Below are 23,384 nucleotides of genomic sequence, written 5' to 3' on the forward strand. Positions count from 1 at the left end.
CACTGTGAAAATTCGCTCGCGGACATGGCCCCTTTAAGAGGCATCTGCCGCTGCCGCAGCTTCCATCTCGCTCAGTTGCTGGAGATCGGGCAGCCCCACGTCCTCGCCCCGTCCTACCTTCTGCCATTGTAGAGTGATTTCTTGGATTTCTCTCTAGTTGTACGGCTTGTTCATCTCAGGCCATTTTTCCTTGCTGCTCCTTGTTTCCGTCATGACTTTGATTTGGTCGCCAGAGGGATGAACAGAGCCTCTATCATCTACGCCACTTTTTCTCCTCCTCCAAATTTCCACTTCTTAAAAGGTCATACTGGATTAGGACCCACCCTAATGACTTCATTTTAACTTCATTATTATTTATTCTTTAAAAACCTTATCTTAAAATATGGTCACAGTCTGAGGTAATTTTCCCGAGGTTATGGCTTGACGATTACGAGTATTAGGGTATACGGCAAATAAGCCTTTCACATTTTTAATGCCCTTCCACATTTTTAATTTTAACTGTTTTATGAGGCATTATTTACACAGGAAAATTCTCCCATTTGAAGTTTAAAGTTTTATGAGTTTCAGAAAATGTGTACAGTTGTGGAATCACCACCGCACTCAAGATATAAAACATTTCCAACGCCCCCACAAAGCAGCCTAGGGCTTACAGTCAAGGCCTTCCTCCCACCCCTGATCCCAGACAACCAGTATCAGCTGTCACCACAGATTTGCCTTTTCTAGAATTTCAAATAAATGGAATCATAAAGTATGTACTTTTTAATGTCCTGCTTCTTTCCCTTGGCATGATGTTTCTGAGATTCATCCATGTTGTTGCATAATTCCTCTTTAGGGTTGAGTAGGATACCATACCACATGTTGTTTATCCATTCTATTATTCCAATTTAGATATGTTCTGAATATGTCTTTATATTATAAATATTATAATATTATAAATATATTCTACAAATATTTTGTCTTTATCTTGATTTTTATTTTTCTTAAAAATATGTTTCAAAGAGTTAAAGTTTTAAATCTTATTTTGGAGAAATAAGATTTCTCCAAAATAAGATTTAAATGGGAAACATTGTGGAGTAAGAGATGTCCCCAGATCTCTCCCCTTGAAACAAAAATAAGCTGAACATCTAAAACTCAACAAAAAAACACCTCAACTGCACACCAGCATGTCTGAGCATGGGATCTGCACGTAAAAGCTACCAACCAAGGTCAGAACCCTGGGTGTTGGGCGGTGGACTGGGAGAAATAAAGAAGCTGCCTCTTGCAGCCACCAGAGCTCCCTGGAGGAGGTGGTGGAGGAGGGTGAAGGTACAGGAACTTCCCTAAACAGCCTTGCCTGGGACTGCTGCGAACTCCCCATGCTGGGTGGAAGGGCCCAGTCATCAGGGTAGAAGACAGAGAAGCAGGATAGGACTGCAGAGAAATAACAGTTGATTTTTACTGGCCCTAGTTGCAAAACCGAGGCTGAGCCACAGCCCCCGACTCCCAACCCAGAGGGTCCCTCCCTGCATACCCTCCAAGACCGGTCACCGTAGAGCCCCAGAGGAATCTGAACAAACACTTCCGAGACTGTCACTGACAATGACAGGGACCGAAACAGGGTAGTGAGCGTGATTAAATATCTACAAGAAAAATTTTTAAAAAGGCATTTTAAGGCTTAGATGCCACCTACTGGAAACCAAGAGAAAAGCACCTTCTTTGCAATAAGCTAAAGAGATCTTTATATAATAAACCTTCTTTCTGGAAAAACAGCAGAATATACAGCTATTAATGGCCAGGCACAGAAATAGTCCATTAAACACCATGAACCACCAAGGTGACAAGGCATCTCAGAAAGAAAAAGAAAAATCTCCAGAAAACAAGCTTACATACATAGAAATATGCAACTTAAATGACAGAGACTTCAGAATGGTACTTCTGAAAAAACTCAATGAGATCCAAAACAACTCAAATCAATGATTTCAGTAACTGAGAAAACCACTAGATGAGCAGAGCAATGAGACTGAAACCATCAAAAAGAACAGATCTTCTAGAGATTAAAAAAAAAAAAAAAACCACAGCACAAGAGTTGAAAAATGATATAGCAAGCTTGGGAAGTAGAGTCGACCAAATGGGGAGGAAAGGATTAGTGACATCGAATACAGAAATCTAGAAATCAGAAGGAAGAAGAGAGAAACTGAAGAATGAAAAATAATGCAAGAGAAATTTGAGAACTAGCTGATACCATCAGGAGAGGAAGCATAAGAATAATGAGTATTATTGAAGGGAAAGAAAAGGAGCAGGGACTGGAAATGTAAGTGGACTATTTTCAGACAAATAGTGGATGAGAATTTCCCAAATCTAAGGAATGAGCTAGAGCTTGGAATTCAAGAAGTCAACAGAACACCCAATTATCTCAACCCAAAAATGCCTTTATCAAGACACGTTGTATTAAAGTTATCAAAAATCAACAAAAAAGACAGAATTCTCAAGGCAGCCAGGGAGAAAAAACAGTAACTTATAAAGGTAAATCCATTAGATTATCCTTGGACTTCTCAGTGCAAATATTATAAGCCAGAAAGAAATGGAATCAAACTTTAAACTACTAAGTGAAAGAAACTACCCGCCTATAATAATGTATCCAGCTAAGCTCTCCTTTAGATATGAAGGAGAAATTCAGACTTTTTCGGACAAACAAAAACTGAGGAAATTCTCCACTACGAGGCCTGCACTACAGGAAATACTGAAAGGGGTCAGTTCACCTAAAACAAAATGATAAACAAACGAACAAACCATAATTAGGAGTAAAGTGACTATTAGGCAAATAGAAGCAGAGGAGTGAAACCCTTACTAAGAACAGGGCATTATAAGCCTAAATAACAAAAAGAGAATTGTTATAACAAGATAGTAATGAATGTTCAGCATACATAGGGACAAATTGAGACAACAAAGACTGAAAGGGGAAGGATTCAAAGATCCAAATTAATAAAGGGAAATGGAGATAAGGCATGTGCAGAAGAAAATGATGAGTGACTGTGTGTGTGTGTGTGTGTGTGTGTATATATATATATATATATATATATATATATATATAACTATCCTTTTCATATTCATAATGGTAACCACATATCAAAGATTCAGAACCAAAGTATATAACATAAAACAAGAAGAACTAGAGGCAAAACCCACAAAAGCCAACCAAAATAAAGAAAACAGAAACACAAGAACAAAGAAGCAATGGACACACCGAGCTACCAGAAAGCAAAAGATAAAATGGCTATAAGAAGACCTCTTATTTCAATAATCACCCTAAATGTAAATGGACTAAACTCACCAATAAAAAGGCACAGAGTTGCAGAATGGATCAAAAAACAAAACCCAACCATATGCTGCCTACAGGAGACACATCTCAGCTCCAAAAATAAATACAGACTCAAAGTGAAAAGGGTGTAAAATGATATTTCAAGCAAATGGCACTCAGAGAAAAGCAGGAGTAGCGGTACTAATATCAAAAGAAACAGACTTCAAAATAAAAAAAAGTAAAGAAAGATACTGTGGGACACTTCATAATGATAAAAGGAATCATGCACCAAGAAGACATAACACTTATTAATATCTATGCTCCCAATTAGGGAGCCCCAAAATATGTAAAGCAATTACTAACAGAACTTAAGAGAAAAACAGACCAAAACACTATCGTAGTAGGAGACCTAAATACCCCACTGTCGGATATGGACAGATCATCCAAATAGAAAATCAATAAGGAAATAACATCCTTGAATGACACATTAGTCCAACTGGACATAAATGACATATACAGAGCCTTCCATCCCAAAACAGCTGCTTGTACATTCTTCTTTAGTGCACATGAAATATTCTCAAGAATCGACCACATACTGGGACACAGAGATACCCTCAACAAATATAAGTGGGTTGAAATCATACCAACCATATTCTCTGATCATAATGCTTTGAAACTAGAGATCAACTGCAAAAAGAAAGCAGGAAGAACCCCGAATACATGGAGATTAAATAACATGCTACTGAAGAATAACTGGGTCACAGAAGAAATAAAGAGATCAAGAGATACATGGAAACGAATGATAATGATAATATGACATATCAAAACTTTTGGGACATAACAAAAGCAGTCATAAGAGGAAGTTCATATCAGTATGGGCCTATTTCCAAAAATAAGAACAAGCCCAAACAAACAACCTAACATTTCATCTTAAAAAACTAGAAAAGGAAGAACAAATGAAGCCTAAAGTCAGCAGAAGGAAAGAAATAATCAAAATTAGAGTAGAAATAAGTGAAATTGAAAACAAAAAAAGATAGAAAAAGTAAATGCAACAAAGAGCTGGTTCTTTGAGAAGGTTAATAAAATTGACATCCACCTGGCTAGACTCACTAACAAAAAAGAGAAAGGACACTAATAAAATCAGGGATGAAAGAGGGGAAATTATAACTGACATTGCAGAAATACAAAGGATCATACGAGAACAGTATGAAAAAGTATGTAACACCAAATTTAATAACCTAGAAGAAATGGACCAGTACTTAGAAAAATACAACCTTCCTAGACTAAATCAAGAAGAACTGAAAAATCTAAATAAACCGATCAGCAGTATGAAAATTAAAACAATCATCAAAAATCTACCAAAAAAGTAAAAGTCCAGGACCAGATAGCTTCATCACTGAATTCTACCAAACATTAAAAGAAAATTTAATACCTATTCTCCTCAAATTCTTCCAAAATATTGAAGAGGAGTCAATACTTCCCAACTCATTTTATAAGGCCAATGTTACTCTGATACCAAAACTTGGTATCAGACCAATATCTCTCATGAACACAGATGCAAAAATCCTAAATAAGATACTAGCGAACTGAATACAGCAACATATTAAAAAGATTATACACCACGATCAAGTGGGCTTCATCCCAGAGGCACAGGAATGGTTCAACATACGCAAATCAATTAATGTGATACATGACAAAAACAAATTAAAAAATAAGAATCATATAATCATATCAATAGATGCAGAAAAAGCCTCTGACAAGATATAGCAACCATTTAAGATCAAAACACTTAACAAAATTGGTATAGAAGGAAAGTACCTTAACATAATAAAGGCCATATATGACAAACCCTCAGCCAACATTATACTTAATGGTGAAAGACTAAAAACTTTCCCTCTAAGATCAGGAACAAGGCAAGGTTGTCCACTATTGCCACTGTTATTCAATATAACATTGGAGGTCCTAGCAAGCGCTATCAGGCAAGAGAAAGATATAAAAGGCATCCAAATAAGAAATGAAGGTGTTGAGCTGTCACTATTTGCAGATGACATGATTCTCTACATAGAAAACCCTAAAGACACCACAAGAAAAATTCTAGAAACAATAAGCAAACACAGTAAAATTTCTGGATACAAAATCAATATTCAAAAATCCATAGCTTTCCTATACTCTAATAATGAAGTGTCAGAAAAAGAAGTGGAAAAAATAATTCCTTTTGCAATTGCAACAAAAAGAATGAAATACCTAGGAATAAATTTAATGAAACAAGTGAAGGACCTATATAATGAAAACTATAAGACCCTATTAAAAGAAATCGAAGAAGATACAAAGAAATGGAAAGATATTCCATGTTCCTGGATTGGAAGAATCAACATAGGTAAAATGACCATAGGTAAACAGACATGTTGACTAGTGGAACAGAATCTAGAGTCATATTTATATGGGCAAACAATTTTCGACAAGAAAGTTAAAAACATACGGCGGAGAAAGGAAAGCCTCTTCAATAAATGGTGCTGGGAAAACTGGAAAGCCACTTGCAAAAGAATGAAACTAGACTGTTGTCTATCGCCACACACCAAAATTAACTCGAAATGGATTAAGAACCTGAATATAAGACCAGAATCAATAAAATGCATAGAAGAAAACATAGGACTAAACTCAAGGATGTTGGACTAAAAGAGGATTTTGTGAATTTGACCTCAAAGGCAAGGGAAGTAAAAGCAAAAATAAATAAATGGGGCTACATCAAACTAAAACGCTTCTGATCAGCAAAAGAAATCATCAGCAAGGTAGAGACAACCATCTGAATAGGAAAATATATTTACATGCAATGTCTCCGATAAGGGCCTAATATTCAAAATATGCAAAGAACTAATACAACTCAATAACAACAAAAAAATAAATGATCCAGTCAAAAAATGGGCAGAGAACCTGAACAGACACTTCTCCCTAGAGGACAACAAATATATGAAAAGATGCTCATTATCACTAGCTATTAGGGAAATGCAAATCAAAACCACAATTAGATGTTATCTCAAACCTGTTAAAATAGCTGTAATCAACAGGATAAGTCATAACAAATGTTGGACAGGATGCAGAGAAAAAGGAACTCTCATACACTGCTGGTGGGACTGCAGATGGGTACAGCCACTACAGAAAACAGTATGGAGGTTACTCAAAAAACTAAAACTTGATCTAACATGTGATCCAGCAATCCCTCTACTGGGTATTTACTCCAAAGACTTGAAACCCCATAACGCAAAAGATATTTGCACACCGATGTTCATAGCAGCACTATTCACAGTGGCCAGGACATGGAAGCAACTGAAGTGTCCTATGATAGATGATTGGCTAAAGAAGCTGTGGTACATATATACAATGGGATATTACTCAGCCATAAGAAGAGATGAAATATTGCCATTTGTGACAACATGGATAGACCTTGAGATAATCATGCGAAGCAAAATAAGCTAGACTGAAAAAGCTGAAAATCACATGCTATCACTTATATGTGGGATATAAACCTAAAAGCAACAAATGAGTAGAACAAACAAACAGAGACTCGTGGACATAAACTAGTGGTTACCAGAGGACTATAGAGTTGTGGTTACTAGTGGGGTGGGGGAGAAGCGGAGAGGTAGACAGGGTAAAATGGGGGCAAATATGGGGGGAGGGGGAGGACGTAGTAGGTAAAGGGAATCAAGTATATGGTAGCTGAAGGAAACTGGACTTTGGGTGGTAAACACAATAGAATATACAGATGTCAAATGATAACATACACCTGAAAATTATAATTGTATTAACCAATGTTACCCTAATAAACTTAATAATAAAATAAATCTAATTTTGACGTCCCATATACAAATTTCTTTATGATTTGTACTTTTGGTGTACTAGGTAAGAAATCTTTACTTCCCAATCACCTTCAATTTTTTTTTTTGCAATACTTTTTACTTAACTGAAGTATAATTAACACATAACATTATATTCATTTCAGATATACAATATAATTCAATATTTGTATATATTTCACCGTCATTTTTGAAGAATACTTTGCTGGATATAACATTTTTGGTTAACAATTTTCTCTCCCTTTTAGCATTTGAATATGTCATTCTAATGCTTTCTGGCCTCCATTGTATCTGATGAGAAGTCATCCATTAACTGTATCATCAGTTCTCCTGCATGTAATATGTTATCTTTTACTGTTTTATCTTTGCTTTTATCATTTTGCTTATGATGTAAATTAAGGTGTAGATTTCTTTGTGTTTATTTGGTGTTATTAAGCATTTGGATCTATAAATTAACATTTTCCACCAAACATGAGAAATTTTCAGTTATTATTATTTTTTTAAATTTGTCTTTTTCTTTTGCTCCTCTTTCTGGGACTCCAATTACATGTATGTTGGGCTGCTTGGTACTGTATTGCAGGTCTCTGATGCCTTGTTCCTTTTTCTTCATATTTTCCCTTCTGTTCTTTATCCTGGATAATTATTTTCTTCAAGTTCACTGATCCTCTTTGCTCTTATCTCATCTTAATTGTGCTATTGAGCCCTTCTTGTGATTTTTTCACTTCAACTCCTGTGATTTTCAACTCTAGAATTTCCATTTGGTTCTTTTCTATAGTTTTCTCTGTTAAGAGCCCGTATTTGTTCATTTGTTAATATCACATTTTCCTTTACTTTTTTGAACATGGTTATAATAGCATCTTTAAAGTCTTTGTTAAATCAACATCTGGGCCTGCTTAGAGTCAGTTTCTGATTTATTATTTTTTCCCCTAAATGTGGGTCACATTTATGTTCTCATATTTTAATATATTTAATAATTCTTGGTTGAAGACTGGCCATCATAGATAATATGAGGCAGCACTCCAGAATCTGTTTTGTTCTGCTGGGGATGGCTGTTTCTTCTTTTAGGAGGCAATCAATCAACTTACCTGGACTCAAACTGCAATATCTTTAATGGCCCGTGCCCCTACTCTGCAGTGTAACGAAGCTTTTACCACTGCTTGGCACTACTAATTCAGCACTGCTGTTTAAGCCTAGTCCTCTAGAGGTTTCCCTGCACTTGAATAGTCTGGCAGTCAGTCAAGAATTAGGCAGAATTTATACTGTTTTGGGCATTAACCCTCTCTATGGTTCCCTTGTGTTTGGAGCTCCCAACCTAAATTTCCAGTTGTTTGGCCAGCCCTGAGTTCTTTCCTCTGATACCTCAAACCAGTAAGACTTCTGCTTCCCAATCCCTACACTATATGGGTTGAGGAATGTACTAAGTTAGAGGCACAGTAAACTCACAAATCTTACCAGGTGCAGTTCTTTCTTTGCAGAACATATCTCCTTCTAGTTTGTTTTTGGCTGGGCTCCCAGGGATTTGGAGGTCTACCAGGAATTTGGAGGTCTACCAGGGATTTCGGCTTTTTGTATCTCATTTTACAATGCTTCTCTATCTCAAGGATATAAAGATATTCTATACTTTCTTGTAAAAATTTCCTATTTAGGTCTTTAATCAATATAAAATTATTTTTGTGTAGAATAGGGGTCCAATTTTATTTTTCATATGCTAATTGACTGACCTCCCCCTTTCCTCAATGATTTGTAATGTCATCAAGATCATAAAATGTCTATATATGAGTGTTTCTGGGCTTTTCCTCTCTTCCATGTGTCAATACCATATTGTTTTAATTACTACAGCTTTATAGTAAGCCTTGTTATTTGGTAGGGCAGGTCCTTATTTTTCTGTGATAGGAGAATCTTTGCTATTCATGTGCTTTTGTTATTCTACATACACTTCATTATTTTTCCAGCTTTATTGAAGTATTCATATGACACTGTACAAGTTTAAGGTGTATAACGTAATTCGATACACATATATATTGTGAAAGGATTGCCATAGTAAGGTCAGTTAACATCTTCATCACTTCACATAATTACCCTTTCTTTTGTGATAAGAACATCTAAGATCTACTCATCAAAAAATTTTTAAATATATAACGCAGTACTGTTAACTATAGTCACTAAGCTATTTTCAATCCATCAACCACTCTGTACCTTTTGACAGAATTTAATTCATTTACATTTAAAGTAATTATTCATTGGTAAGAACTTACTAATTCACCTTATTAGTTGTTTTATGACTGTTTTATAGTTCCTTTGTTATTTCTTCCTCTATTGCTTCCTTTGTGAACTGATGATTTTCCATAATGTTATGCTTTGAGTACCTCCTCTTTATCTTTCATGTATCTACTGCAGTTTTTTGCTATGGTGATTACTGTGAGGCTTACACAAAACATCTCATACATATAATTGTCTCTTTTAAGCTGGTAACTTTGATTGGATACAAAAACTCTTACCTTTCACTGCCTCCAACCCCCTGACATTTATGTTTTTGATGTCACAATTTACCTCTTTTTATATTATGTATCCATTAACAAATTATTATAGCTATTGTTATTTTGAGTAGTTTTATTTAACCTTTAAACTAGAGTTAAGTAATATACCACCATATTACAGTATTTGAATATTCTGTATTTGACTATATACTTACCTATACCAGTGTGTGGTATATTTTCATGTTACTAATTAGCATCTTTTTATTTTAGCTTGAATAACTCCTTTCAGCATTTCTGGTAAGGCAGCGCTAGTGGAGATGAATTCCTTCAATTTTTGTTTGTTTGGGTCTTTATTTCTCCATTTCTAAAGAACAATTTTTCTGGGTTAAGTATTCTCGTTTGGTAGTTCTTTTCTTTCATCACTTTGAATATATCATCCCACAGTCTCCTGGCCTGCATGGCTTCTGCTAAGAAATCCACCAAAAGCCTTAAGGGGGTTCCCCTGTATGTAAGGAATTTTTTATCCCTTGCTGCTTTAAAATTTTTCTCTTTGTGTTTGAGTTTAGACAGTTTTATTATAGTGCACCTTGAAGAAGATAGTTTTGGGTTGAAACATGTAGAGGACCTATGAACTTCATGATCTTGGATATCCAACTCTCTCCCCAGATTTAGTAGGTTCTCAGCCATTATTTATTTAAATAAGCTTTCTGTCTATCCCCACTCTCTTCTTCTTTTGAGACTCCAATAATATGTAGATGATATCCTGTGGTTCACATAGGCTGTCTTCATTTCTTTTCATTCTTTTATTTTTGTTCTTCTCTGACTGCATAATTTCAAATGATTTGTCTTCTACTTCAAAGTTTCTTTCTTCTACTTGATTCGTTCTAATATTGATGTTATTAAATTTTTCATTCCATTCATTGTATTCTCCAGCCCTAGAATTTGTGTTTGGTTATTTTTGTGATTTTTCTGTTAGACTCACTTTCTTTGTATATTGTTGTCCTTATTTTGTTGGGGTCAGTTACTGGAAAATTGTGTTCTTGGTGGTGTCATGTTTCCTTGATTTTCATGTTCCTAGAAATCTTGTACTGCTGTCTTTGCATTAAGGAAGCAGTTATCTGCTCCAGTCTTTACTGACTGGCTTTTGGAAAGAAATACCTTCTGTCAGCCCTGCTAGGGATTCTGGGCCTTTCTCAATCTTTCCTATGGATAAACCTGCTCCACACTTCTTGTTCCCTCATGTTGGGGAATTCTATATAGAATATGTCCTCCTTCTCTTGATCCTGCAAAACTAGGCTGAGTGCTACCAGCCTCCTGTTTGCTTGCTTTACCTAGGGTGGTGCGGAATGTTCAAATTTGTGTGCTTGCTACCAATCCTACAGAGTCAGACTGTCTTTCTGTGCATGCTCACTAGCTTTCTGCAAAGGCCCCTTTTTGTTATGATCAGGAATGCTCAAAAGGAGCTGCCCACAAGGTAGAGGTGTATGTGGGTGAGGTGTGAAAAATGTTGAGGTACCCATGGACCAGTTGGGAGATCTGAAGATGAAAAGTCCCCAATGAGTCATTGGTGGGCTTTCTGATATTCTACAGAGCAGTTAGTAGGATCCATTTTCCTTTAATGACATTTGAGAGCCCTGGCTGCCATTTTCCCAGCCACGTCCTAATCCCCCGTCATGCAGCACACCTCACTATTCTGAATGGGGTGAGAAATAGTTAAGTCTTTTTGGCAGCATCCTGCACAGTGGGTATAGTCAGAGACTTACTTCATGATCTCACTTTTCCCCATGGGAAAAATCTCAGGCTAAGAAGGTCTCTCTTGGCATTAACCCGTGTCATCATGGGGTAGGGGTGTCACAGGTGAAATAAAACTGTTCCTCTTACCTTTGTCAATGTGCCCAATATCGGATTTTTTTTGTTTTGTTTTTTGGTGTTTTTTTTTTTTTTTTTGTTTTTTTTTTTTTTTGTTTTTTTTTTTATTTTTGCTCCATCTGTGTGATAGAATTTTCCACTGGATTCCTGGACTTCCACAAAGGCTCTCCCATCTGAGGGTGACAATCTAAATTGGTGTTCTTTGGGGGAATATGATAGAAAACTCTTATTTTGCCATGTTGATGACATTACTCCACATATCCCTGTGCATATGAAGCCAAGATGGTCTCTTTGTTCTCCTCGCTCAGACAGGCACTAACATGTCTTTATCCCCTTAGAATCAGCTTGTCAGTTCCTCAAAAAATCCTGCTTGGATTTTGTTTGGAATTGCAATCTGTGCACAGATCAATTTTGGGAGAGAAAACATTTTTAGGATATTGTCTTCTAATCATTAACATAGTTATTCTTTTCATTTATTTAGGTCTTACTTTTAAAAAGTTTTTAAATGGTTTCTATAAAAGCTGTAAGAGATCAACTCTTGAATAAGGTACAGAGTGAAACAGTTTCTAGTGTCCGTTTACCCAAGGTAGATCAATGCTATTGCAGGCATCTCTCAGGATTTAGGAAAGTCAGTACAAGGATCAAAAGGTTGAGAAGTTGAACTTATCTTTCAGGATGTTTTTATGTACAAATGTAATATCTGTAAATACATATATCTATATATCTATATATCTATGTCTCTATCTATCTATCTATCTATCTATCTATCTATCTATCTATCTATCTATCGAGAGAGAGAAGAGAGAGTAACTGATAATGGACACTCACCCCAGCCTTAACGTAAATAGGAGAAAATATCCAACCAAGAACACAGAGAAGGAATGGAGCCTGAAACCAAGAAGAATAATTACATCAGTCCCATCTAGGCCAAGCTCTTAAATGAGATACAAGCTTAGTTTCTATCTGTTCTGAGCCTAATTAAATTATCACTACAGGGGACCTTACAAAGAACAGCTGAAGCATATATCTTTCAGTACAACGAACTTAACTTACGAGCACTTGATCTTTGCATTCTTGATTGTAAGGGGTTAACTGAGCCAGTTTTCAAGGTATTTATCTTTAACTTATTGGTTGCCTATGAATGAAAGTGGCTTATAATTAAAAAGAGAAAGAAAAGTCATAAAACATTCAGAGAAATGGGAGAAAAACTATGCCAAAATTTCATACAAGTTAATGAAATAAGTAAAAATTGGCTCTGGCTTTCTTTACAAAGAAGGGGTAAGGTTAAGTTCAGTATATAAAGTTGATGCTAGCAAATCCTGAGAGGAAATGGTGGTAGAGACCAGGGCTTCTTATTAAGTTAGAAACAGACTCTGCTAGAAGTATTTTTTATTTTTGTAGTTTATAAAGAAGAGACCCAGAAAGTAGGGAGTATTCTATATAAAAAAAAAAAGCCCAATGATTTACATCAAGATATGTTAATCAACATAAGACTTATAAATTCACTTATAATTTAGGTGAACAAATTATATGTCCTACAACAAATATATACCACAGATTAAATAAATAATCCACTTTATAAGTTTTATAGTTGAAACTTGGTATTCCTACAAGATCAATTAGGAGTTTTGTGGGAGCTAGCTGAATATCTCAATGAGCTCAGTTGGGCCCATTCTCAATATATACTGCAAATATATATGCACACATATATATAGATATATACATACATATGTAACTGTATGTATATATAAATATATACACATACATATCTATATATACACACACGTAACTGTATGTATATATAGATATATACACATATATACCTATACACATATATTTAAAAAATATACATTTTAAATGTTAATATGATCTTTTCCCTACCTGATTAGTTTTCTAACAGCTCTTTGTTTATTGTATTCCTATGGTCCTTGAAATTTCAAATAAATTTACTAAGGAGAAGAAAAACTAGCATCATTATTTTTTGGAGAAATCAAAGACTTGGGTCTTCTCTTCCATGACTTCTCAAGAAGTTTTTAATATTTACTGAAGTTTGAAAGCAAGTTTTCTGTTTATGAATTTTACATAGTTAATGATAAAGGTGGAGGTTAGTTGCTACAAAAGGTATTACTTACACTCCACTCGACGGCCACAACAGCAATCCCTGAAGTCGCTGCTGTTCCAGCCAGGGCCACAAGGTGGCCAATGCCAACATTTGAGACAAAAAGAGACGTACCTATCTGATAATCAAAAGACAATTCTATATCAGAACTTTTAGCCCAAGTTCAAGAATTCATTTTCACAAATGAAAACTCAAACTGAATTTTACAGTTTCTCAAAAGGGATTACTACCTGGGGAAAATTCTCATTCGTGTCTCTTCTATACAAATACTAACCATAAATTAGAAGCCAAGTGAAGAGAGAATGAAAAAGACAGAACAGCCATTCTTATGTTGCCACCCTTCACATGCTCCACTGACTTACTTGCAATTCCCGAATGCAGAAATATGAGAAGTGTAATTCCGTATTGTTTGGAAATAATTTTAAAAATTAGCAATCTAACTGATTATCTATGAGACTGGTTAAAATACTAGGGTACATGAATACATGAAATATAATATAGAATTATAGAGTAAAGAAGCATTATTTTATTAAGTAATAAAATATCATAAATAATCTAACATAATCTCATTAAAATGTATGTGTGCACATTACACTTGTGCACATATATGTTTACTTATGCATGCGAGTGATTCTGGCAGTAAAAAAACACATATAGAACAAAATACTTCTGGGAGCTGAAATTATGGGATGAGAAAATTTCAAGTTTTACACTTGGACTGTAACATTTCATTTTTTTTTTGTAACTAACATCTGTTACTTTCAAAATAAAAAATCCCAGAGGCATTTAAAATGAAAAAAAAATCCCTCCTAAATGAATAATAGCTTTTCAGTTGTGTAGATAGCCACTCCATTCAAAACAAAAATACAACTATTATTACACTGTTGACATGAGACATATTTAAAACAAAATTATCAAGAGAGGCTAAAAATAACAAAGAATTTTAGGTAAAAATAAACAAAAAAGCAAATTAAAAAACTCTGCATCAACAACGTCAACATAAGATAAAACAATATTTAAGACCAAAAGCATTAAACAAGATAAAGAAGTTTTGTTGTTATAACTATAAAAGGTAAAATGCACTAATAAGACATAGTTGAGAACATACAGGTACCAAACATCTTATTGGCAACAAATATATGGCAAAAAAAAAAAAAGTTAGAAAAGGAACATAATAAGTATTCAAGTAATGGTAGTTATTTTTACTATTAAGAATGTTAGATACATTTATCAAAACAGTGCAAAATTATGTACAGCCTAAGTTGCTTAATAATATGGTACATAAATGGTAGACTGTACATAAGATATAATACTATTCAACTACATATAAATATAAAATATCTATATTGACTTATCTAAGTTTATAGAGACCTAGGAAGATAGTAGTACATTATTCAAGGAAAAGGCGGGTTAAAAAAAAAATCACCATTTGGGCGTGGTTCCACAGTGTAGTGGTTAGCACATCTGCTTTACATGCAGAAGGTCCTGAGTTCATGCCCTAGGTAGGTCCACAGACCATATCCTGGGTTCGTAGGCCCTGGGTGCACCAGCCCCGCCGAGTGTGCCGGGGGTGCCAGGCCCCGGGTATATGCCCCAAGCGGGTGGGAGGAGACACCCCGCCTTCAGAGATCTAGTTCTTAAGGGGAAATAGCAACATCCATAGGTCAGGAGTGGAAGTGGTGGTGCGGGGGAATTAAAGAGGTGGAAAAAAAATCAACATTCATCAATTCAATTACTATTATAAATGTCCATTGTCATCTATGTTCCAGGCACTGTTCTAGGTATTAGGAATATATTAATGAGTAAAATAGACAAAAATCCCTGCTCTCATGGAGCCAACATTCTTTTGGGAAGAAGAGAATAAATAAAATAAATTAGGGGGCTATTTTCTAGCACAACAGACAGTGATAAGTACTATAGAGATAAAGGTGGGAAAGTCTATAGGAAGTGCTGAACAACTGGGTGGCTGGGTAGACTGTCTGAGAGACGTGAGAAATACCAGAAGAGGTGAGGGAGCAAGCCATAGGATATTTGGAGAGAGCCCTCCAGGCAGACTGAGAAGCAGGGCCAAAGGCCCTGAGGCGGGAGCAGAGCTGGTTGTTTAAGGACACTGGCTAGACTTGGAGATGGGGTCTAGAGAGGCAAGGTCAGAGAGAGAGGTAAAGAGGTGCAGATCATCTGTGGCTTAACACAAATTGTTATAAGCAGCTGGGCTTTCACTGTGGGTGACATCGGAGCACCCAGAGAATTTTAAGCATAAAAGTGACATGGTCTGACTCAAGTTTTAAAAGGCTCCATTTAGCTGCTTTGTTGAGACTTGATAGAAAGGAGCAAATATGGAAGGAGGGAGCCCAGAGAAGAGGCTGTTATAATTAATCCAGGGGAGAGACAATGGCAGCATGAAACTGGAGGCAGAGCTACTAAGTAGTCATCAGATTTCAAATATTTTTCCTCCGATGGATTAGATGTTGGGTTTGAGAGAGAATAAAGAGTCTAACATGACCCCAGGTTTGTCACCTGAGCACCTAGAAGGATGGAGTTGCTCTTCAGGAGACAGGGAAGATGGCGAGAGGAGCAGATCTGCGGAGGAAAGTCCAAAGTTCCTTTCGGACTTGCTCAGTTTGAGATATCTGACAGATCTCTCAAGTGCATGTGTCACACAGGCAGCTGGACACACAGTCTGGAGTTCAAGGGAGAGATCTGAGATGTGTTAGCATGTATTTGGTATTTAATGCCATGAGACTAGAGGAGGTTGCCAAGTGTGTGAGTATTATTGGAGAGGAGAGGTCAGACGCTGCCCTCAGGGAACTCCAGCATTAAGAAGCCAGGGAGAGGGGAGAGAACCAGCAGGGAGACTGCTAAGGAGTGGCTGCTGAAACAGCAGGATGGGAAGAGAGGCAGGTGACAAAATGGGGAGGGAGGGAGGAATGAGTGTTTCAGAGTGTCACCACTGCCAGGCCAGGTAAGATGAGGACTGGGAATTGACTACTAGAATAAGCCATGTATAATAAGAGAGAAAGAGAGAGAGAGAGAGAGAGAGAGTTAAGAAAAAGAAAGGATGAGCCATGTGGAAAACCCTGACAAGAGCAACTGACATCCATTAGATATCTGTTTGAATAAAACATATATAAGAAAAAAAAAGTTCAAGTGACAAAATTATTCATTTCCATTTCCTTTAATAATACCATAATGTATTTTGTTCATTAAGCAATAATCCTGATAATAAAAAATAAGTCAGTAAAGAAGTTAATAAATCATAACATATAAACATTGGGAGGCCAAAGAACGTCAGTGTCATCTGAAAACCGTTATAAATGTCATAGTAATACAAGGTAACATGGGCAGTAGATGGCCATTTTTCTGGGTACAGAATACATGACTGCAAAGTCTAAGAGTGCCTCAGGCAAAAAACTGGGGCTTCACAGGCCAGGAATAGAAAGTTTTGCTAGAATCCCCTCCCCTCCCTAAGGTAGGGAGGCCCCTTGCAAACATCTATTTGCCACATTCATTCTCTTTCTAAACCAGGTTTACAAAAAAAGATTCAAGCATAATTCAGAGAGTTAATATTAGAAAAATGCTTTTCCCTAAATGTTCCAGCTAATTGAGGCAAAGCCATTTCTGTTAGGTTGTTTGATCCATCAGAGTTAATGAGTGTACATTCCCCTTTCCTTTGAATACAGGCACCTTCTCCTCGCAAGATGAGACTTCTATGAAACATTACCCCAGTGTAAGAACTGAATCCTTGCCATAAAACTGGTTTAACATTTAGCGATAAAGAATATTCATGACTAAGGGCCTGCTTCTTTAAATGTACCTTACATTCTTGTGCAGGAAATGTATGCATGTTTTTACACAATAAGTTACGAAGCAGCTGTGGCTCATGCTTGGCTTGAGTCCTCAGGCACAGGGTCCTGCTAGGCCCCTATATCCACCTTCTTCCTGGGGCAGCCCCACCCATCACATTATGGGTACTGGGCCATGGAAAGGAGGCTGCCTCTGCTGCTGTGGGGGTTTCAGAGCACTCTTCTCAGATAGAATCACTTTGTATAATGAATAAATTATTTAACACAAACAACCACTACCACAAAATGTTTCTAGCCTTTAGGCCTAGAACAGCATCATGCTGTTCCACACCTCCATACTTTGGCATACGCTATTCCCTCTGCCCAAATGCCCTCACACTCTACTAGCAAACACCGACTCCACCGCCAAATCCTGCTCAAACAACCCCACCTCTCTAAGAACTTTCCTGTTTTGCACTACATACTACCTCCACTCAGTAAGTCTGAGTTTACCTTTCATCTATACCTAGCTTGTGTGCCTCCTATTTGACCTACTCTACTTCACTGTAATGTACTATAATTCATTGGATGCATGTCTAACTTATATTCTATATTGTGTGCTTCCAGAGGGCAGAACTGTTTATTTCCTATCTAGGTCCTGGAACTCAGAATGATGCCTTGTAGATACCAGGCACCTAATAAAGGGTTACCAAGCTAAACTGAGTTGAATGGAAACATTTAGGTAAGAAACTATGTAAGAGTTACCAATGAAATGTCTTTCCTAATTTAAAAACTTCAAATTATTTTGGGTATAAGACATCTCAATTAAAGTAATAAAACAAGTTAACAAGCAGCTCCTAAAGTGGATATTTACATGCAAGGCATACTCACCGACCACCATGCTAGATTTCGGCCAGCCAGGAAGAAGTCTTCTACAGTCCCACGGTTGCTTGATAGCATAGTCTTAAAAGAGATCAAACCAAAAAAAAAAAAAAAAGCAAAACAAAAACAAACAAAAAACCATGGAATACAAGATACCAAACTGCTTCAAAGACACAAGTCTCTCAAACGATTCACTATGGGGTTAATCTCTGTAGCAGATATTCCAAATCCATTCTCCCTTTCTTTCTTTTTGGGAATAGAAGCCCCTACCTCCTGAGTTAGAGGAGGGCTCATGGCTGCTTAGCTGGAGACTACAGTCTTTCAGCTCTGACATTGCATGGGAATGTCCATTTCTCTACACTCATGTGAAAATGATATTGCTTTATATATTTTTTCCCCAACTAGTTAACCAGTACCATGGTTTCTGGCAGAGTCCAGGAGATAAGTGGTTCAGTGAATATATGGGTCACTCAGTAATGGCAAATCTAAACATGCACCTGGCTTCTTCCAGAACAGCAATCACGCTGCCATTACTATCGTGTCCTTCCAACAGTGTCCTCTGTACCCAGGGTTCCCAGCTCTGATACCCAGACCCCGGTGTGGTCAAAAGACAATACTAGGATTTCCTGGACTACCTAGGAACAGCACAACCTAAGGGTGATAGCTAATTGACAGAAATATATTTCTGTGGGAAGAGTGAACTTATTATCAACATCTGAGGTATCTGGATTATAATGTGGTCCCTTTACATCATAAAGCCTTTAACCAAAGAAACAACTCTACAAAAGACACATTAAGTTCATCTTGTTTCATCTATTCGCTAAGTATTTATCAAGGGCCTACTATGTGCAGAGCTGATCTTTCCTAAGGGAATTAGTTATCAGTGGTATGTAGGTGGAGGTGCATTAAAAATTTTTAAAGTCATTTACGAAATGTTCCAAGATGAACAAAATCAACTTCTCTTTCCATTAAAGAAAGAACCAGACAGGAAGAAGAGGAGATCCTGGGGAGAAGGTGGCTTAAGCCCATATCCTTGCCTCTTCTTCCCCACTTCCTCTCTTTCTAGAACAACACAACTATGGTAGCCACGTTGGTGGGTGGGAGATGCATTCGACATCTCAAATCTCTGGGCAGAGACTGGTAAAAAAAAGAAGGCAAACAAGAAAAAATATAAGTTTTTCCCTTTTAACACAGTGTAAGAGCCAAGGCACCAGCAACAAAGACTGATTTCCCATTTCCCTGTGGGTGCTCAGCAGACAGCAGCTGACGAATGCTTTCAGAAAGGAGTGCCATCTGTACCAATGTGCTTAATTCAGTTCAGTGAGAAATGGGTAGATGGTTTAATAACTGGAAAAAAATAAAGCAAGACCCCTCCGCCACATCATATATAAAAGTAAATCCTAGATGTTCTAGAGAGTTAAATATTTTTTAAAATCTATAAAACATTAGAATAAAATTTAGCATAATATCTGTACAAACTGGGAGTAGGGGAAAACTTTCCTAATCAAGTCAGGAAATCTAGAAGATGTAAAGCAGCAGTCCCCAACCTTTTTGGCACCAAGGACTGGTGCTCCTATAAGAATCTAACACCTGATGACCTGAGGTGGAGTTGAGGCAGTGATGCTCTAGCTCTGGGGAGTGGCTGCAAATACAAATGAAGCTTCACTCCCTTGCCTGCTCTTCACCTCCTGCTGCGTGGCCCGGTTCCTAATAGGCCACAGACTGGTACCTGTCTGATATCTGTCCATGGCCAAGGGATTAGGGATCTCTGATGTAAAGGAAAAGAGATAATTGATTTCTTCAAAGTGAAGAAAAATTCAGATGACGAAAAGACGCCATTAACAGTCTGGACTAGAGGTTCTCAACCAGAGGAGTTTCCATGCCCCATCTGTCCAGGGGATATGTGGCAATGTCTGGGGACATTTTTGGTAATGAATGGTAGGGCTCAGGGTTACTTCTAAGCATACAATAACACACAGGACAGACCACCCCCCCACAACAAGGAATTACCTAGTTCCAAATGTCAGTAGTGCTGAGGTTGAGACTGGTCTAGACAAGTGATAATTTAAACGTATTAGCAATTCAAATGACAGACAAGTTGATAACAGCAAAGTCAAACAACCCAATTCAAAAATGGGCAAATAAAGTGGCTATTCACAGAAGAGGAAAGTCAATGGACAGTAAACCCATGAAAAGATGTTCAACCTCACTAGGAATCAAGGAAGTGCAAATCAAAGTACAATAAGATACCACTATTTACCCATCATATTGGCCAAAAAAAACCCCAAAACTAAACAAATAAACAAAAACAAAAACAAACAAACAAACAAAATCAACTAGAAATAACAAGCAAGGCTGGTGAAGATTTGGGGAAAAGGGCATGCTCACACGCTACTTGCAAGAAATATTAAATCTCAACAAGCTTTGTAGATTGCCATTAAATATCTACTAAAATTTCAAGTAAACATACCCTTCTGACTCAGCAATTCCAATTTCAGAATCCATGCTACACAGATTAAAAGCACTAACACAGTAAAAAGCAAAAAAAGAAAGAAAAAAGAAAAACCGACGTGGCAATAATCTAAGTGTTTATTAGTTTGGAAGAGCTAAATAGTACATGTTTGTATGATGATTATGCAGCTAATAAAAACACTAGCTAGATCTCTATTGGCCTGTAGGACTCTATCGTACAGTAAGTGAAAAAAAGCAAGTTGTAGAATATATATATATATATGATCACATTTTTTTGTAAAGACGAAACACAAAAACTCTACATATGTGTCTATATTTGCATAAGCACTGAGAGAAGGGAGAAAGGATACACAGTGTAGGGTTACCTCAGAGAGATGGGAATGGATGGGGAAGAATAATAAATTCTTTAAATATTTATATATCTTTTCACATCTTACAATAGGAATGTTATACTTTTGTAATTAAAAACAATATGATTTATAAAAAAGAACTAAAGGAAGATAATAATATAAAGACGGAAAAAGATCAAAGCATTCTGGATAACCATGCATGTTTTATGGCTCCAAGAACAAAAGAAACAGGTTTTCTTTGAAAGTGACCAGATGGCTTACTAGGCCTCTGACCTTGGCCAGACTGAGGCCCCAACTGGGCTGGGAAGAAAACTGGATGGGAGCTTAATTCAGTAACAGTAACTGAGGGAAGGATCCCAAAACAAGCACTACTCAGAGATCCTGTCTAGGCCACCTGGATGGATATTTTTTATAATTGCGGCCAATTTTTAAAAAGTCATTTGTTTGAAAGATTTAGTTAAATACTTCAGATTTCTCTTTTACATTTGGTATAAAGGGCCTATATTTTCTCTTCTAGTACAAAATTCTCTTAATAGGATGGATACTATCTCATTACTCTATCTGCCCACTAGCAAAATAATGACTTCTAAGCCCTCAAATGAGTGTCCTTTGAAGGTCCTACTTATGACCTGGTGAGGTACCCCACATAAAAGTCACATGGGCATGAAAACTTCAGCTGGGTGGGGGCTGTTCAGAATGAAAACTCTCCTACTAGTTAGTGAATGGTGGCACTGCTACCAAATACTTCTGCTTGGTGAAGCAGGCAAGGCAGAGGCTTCGCTGAGGGACAAAACCATGACACCAGCTGAAGCTTTCACACCCATCTGGCCTTTCAGTGGAAATAGGGCTGGATCCTTCCCGGCACTCCGTCTTTTTGAGTGCTTACATGCTAAGCTCTAGTGGGAGAATACTAATAAAGGAGACATGTCTACTCTATTTAAAGAGAACCTTGTACTGGAAGAGAAAACATAAGCTCTTCTTTCAAATTTAAAGAGAACACTTGCTTCCTTACATTACACGTATGTGCCCTTTCAGGTCTTCCTAGCAAGGCAAAGTGGTTAAGCTTATGAGTCGGATCAGGAAGCTCTAGTTTCCCATCTGAACTCCATCATTCCTTTGTTGTTACTTAACCTCTCTGAACCTCAATTTCCTTACCTGAGAAACTGAAGGAAGTAATAGTGTGTTGTTTCCAGCATGCTTGAGGATGTAATGCCCTTAAGCACCTAATCCTCAGTAGCTGTTATTATTACCACCATCATCACCATCATAACAACGATGTCTTATTAAGGTTTCAGGCAACAGGCACAGGAGAATCTGGCCCATGTGTTTGTTGCAGGCGGGGAGGGAAGATGGAGTTGGTCAAGTATGGCTCTGCTGCTAAGGACACGCACTTACTCTTGGCTAGAATGGTGGGGAGTGGTGGGGAGTAACTACCCAAAGGAACAGCAGAGAGGTCTTGAGGGCTGTCTGAGCACAGGCAAGGGCAGGGATAAGACGGTGCTCTGAAGTGGAATAAGAGGTGGGGACGCGGTGACAGGAAGGGGTCAAACCCAGCCTCGTGTCCAAGGCCCTGCCCTCCCCTCGGGGCTCTGACGTACCCAACACCCGATGCCCAGGACCAGCAGGAAGTAAAAAACCAACAACACGATGTCTAAGAGATTGTCGACGTCCGAGCCCATAACACCCCAGTGCAGGGCGTCCTCAAACCGGGAAAGGTTCATGGCGCCAACGCTGGTCCAGACGTGACCACGCCTGGCCGTTATGGAGGCAGCAACGGCTTTGATTTTGGCTTGGGCTTTGGCTCCACCCTTGCCGCAGGGCATCCTGGGGTGGCCGCGGGGCAGCCTGGGAGTTCCCGGTCCGCTCCGCGGTCCAGCCCTGCTTTATGTCCGCTTGCTTCCAGGCTGCGAAGACTTCGTTTCTTACCAGTTGCTCCTCTTAGCAGGATGAAAAACACTCTTAACTGCTATTTCAAGCACAACGCCCTCCCTTTGTTGTCTGCACTCGCTTTATTCTAGACTAAGAGTTGGGCTAGTTGAGGCTTCAGAGGCAGGTTCTTGTAGCTATCTTTCTGAGCCATATTGGAACCTGGGGCAAAAGGAGAAATTTTTTTTTTTTTTTTTTTTACAATTTTGATATTTTGTTCATTGTGGATTTTGGCATTAATTTTGATTTATTAAAATATTACATTAAAATACTTGTGCCTCCTTAAATTTTGCCCCCAAGGAGAATGCTTGACTTTCCTCACTCTTAATCATTGGACCTACTGATCACTGAGGGTCCACAATTTTTTGCAGTTTGGTTT

General features: G+C 37.5%; 1 protein-coding gene across 3 annotated transcripts in view; it reads right to left on the reverse strand.

Annotated features, from left to right (window-relative positions):
* Window positions 1–22,818, reverse strand: part of LOC107500689 (sodium/glucose cotransporter 1-like) — a 61,583-nt gene extending 38,765 nt beyond the window's left edge. Inside the window, exons 1-4 of one of the 3 annotated variants that reach the window (XM_036221025.1) lie at window positions 22,678–22,818; window positions 18,267–18,338; window positions 13,607–13,711; window positions 12,303–12,362 (exon numbers count right to left, since the gene is read on the reverse strand). In XM_036221025.1, coding sequence (XP_036076918.1) covers window positions 12,303–12,362; window positions 13,607–13,711; window positions 18,267–18,338; window positions 22,678–22,800 — 360 coding nt within the window. In that variant the 5' untranslated portion in view covers window positions 22,801–22,818. Of the gene's footprint in view, window positions 1–12,302; window positions 12,363–13,606; window positions 13,712–18,266; window positions 18,606–22,677 lie in introns of those variants that run through there. The other 2 variants (XM_036221023.1, XM_036221024.1) reach the window with 2 other exon arrangements.
* Between the last annotated feature and the right edge of the window lie 566 nt (window positions 22,819–23,384).

This window comes from Rousettus aegyptiacus, unplaced genomic scaffold (genome assembly GCF_014176215.1).
Source record: "Rousettus aegyptiacus isolate mRouAeg1 unplaced genomic scaffold, mRouAeg1.p scaffold_m13_p_5, whole genome shotgun sequence".
Lineage (NCBI taxonomy): Eukaryota > Metazoa > Chordata > Mammalia > Chiroptera > Pteropodidae > Rousettus > Rousettus aegyptiacus.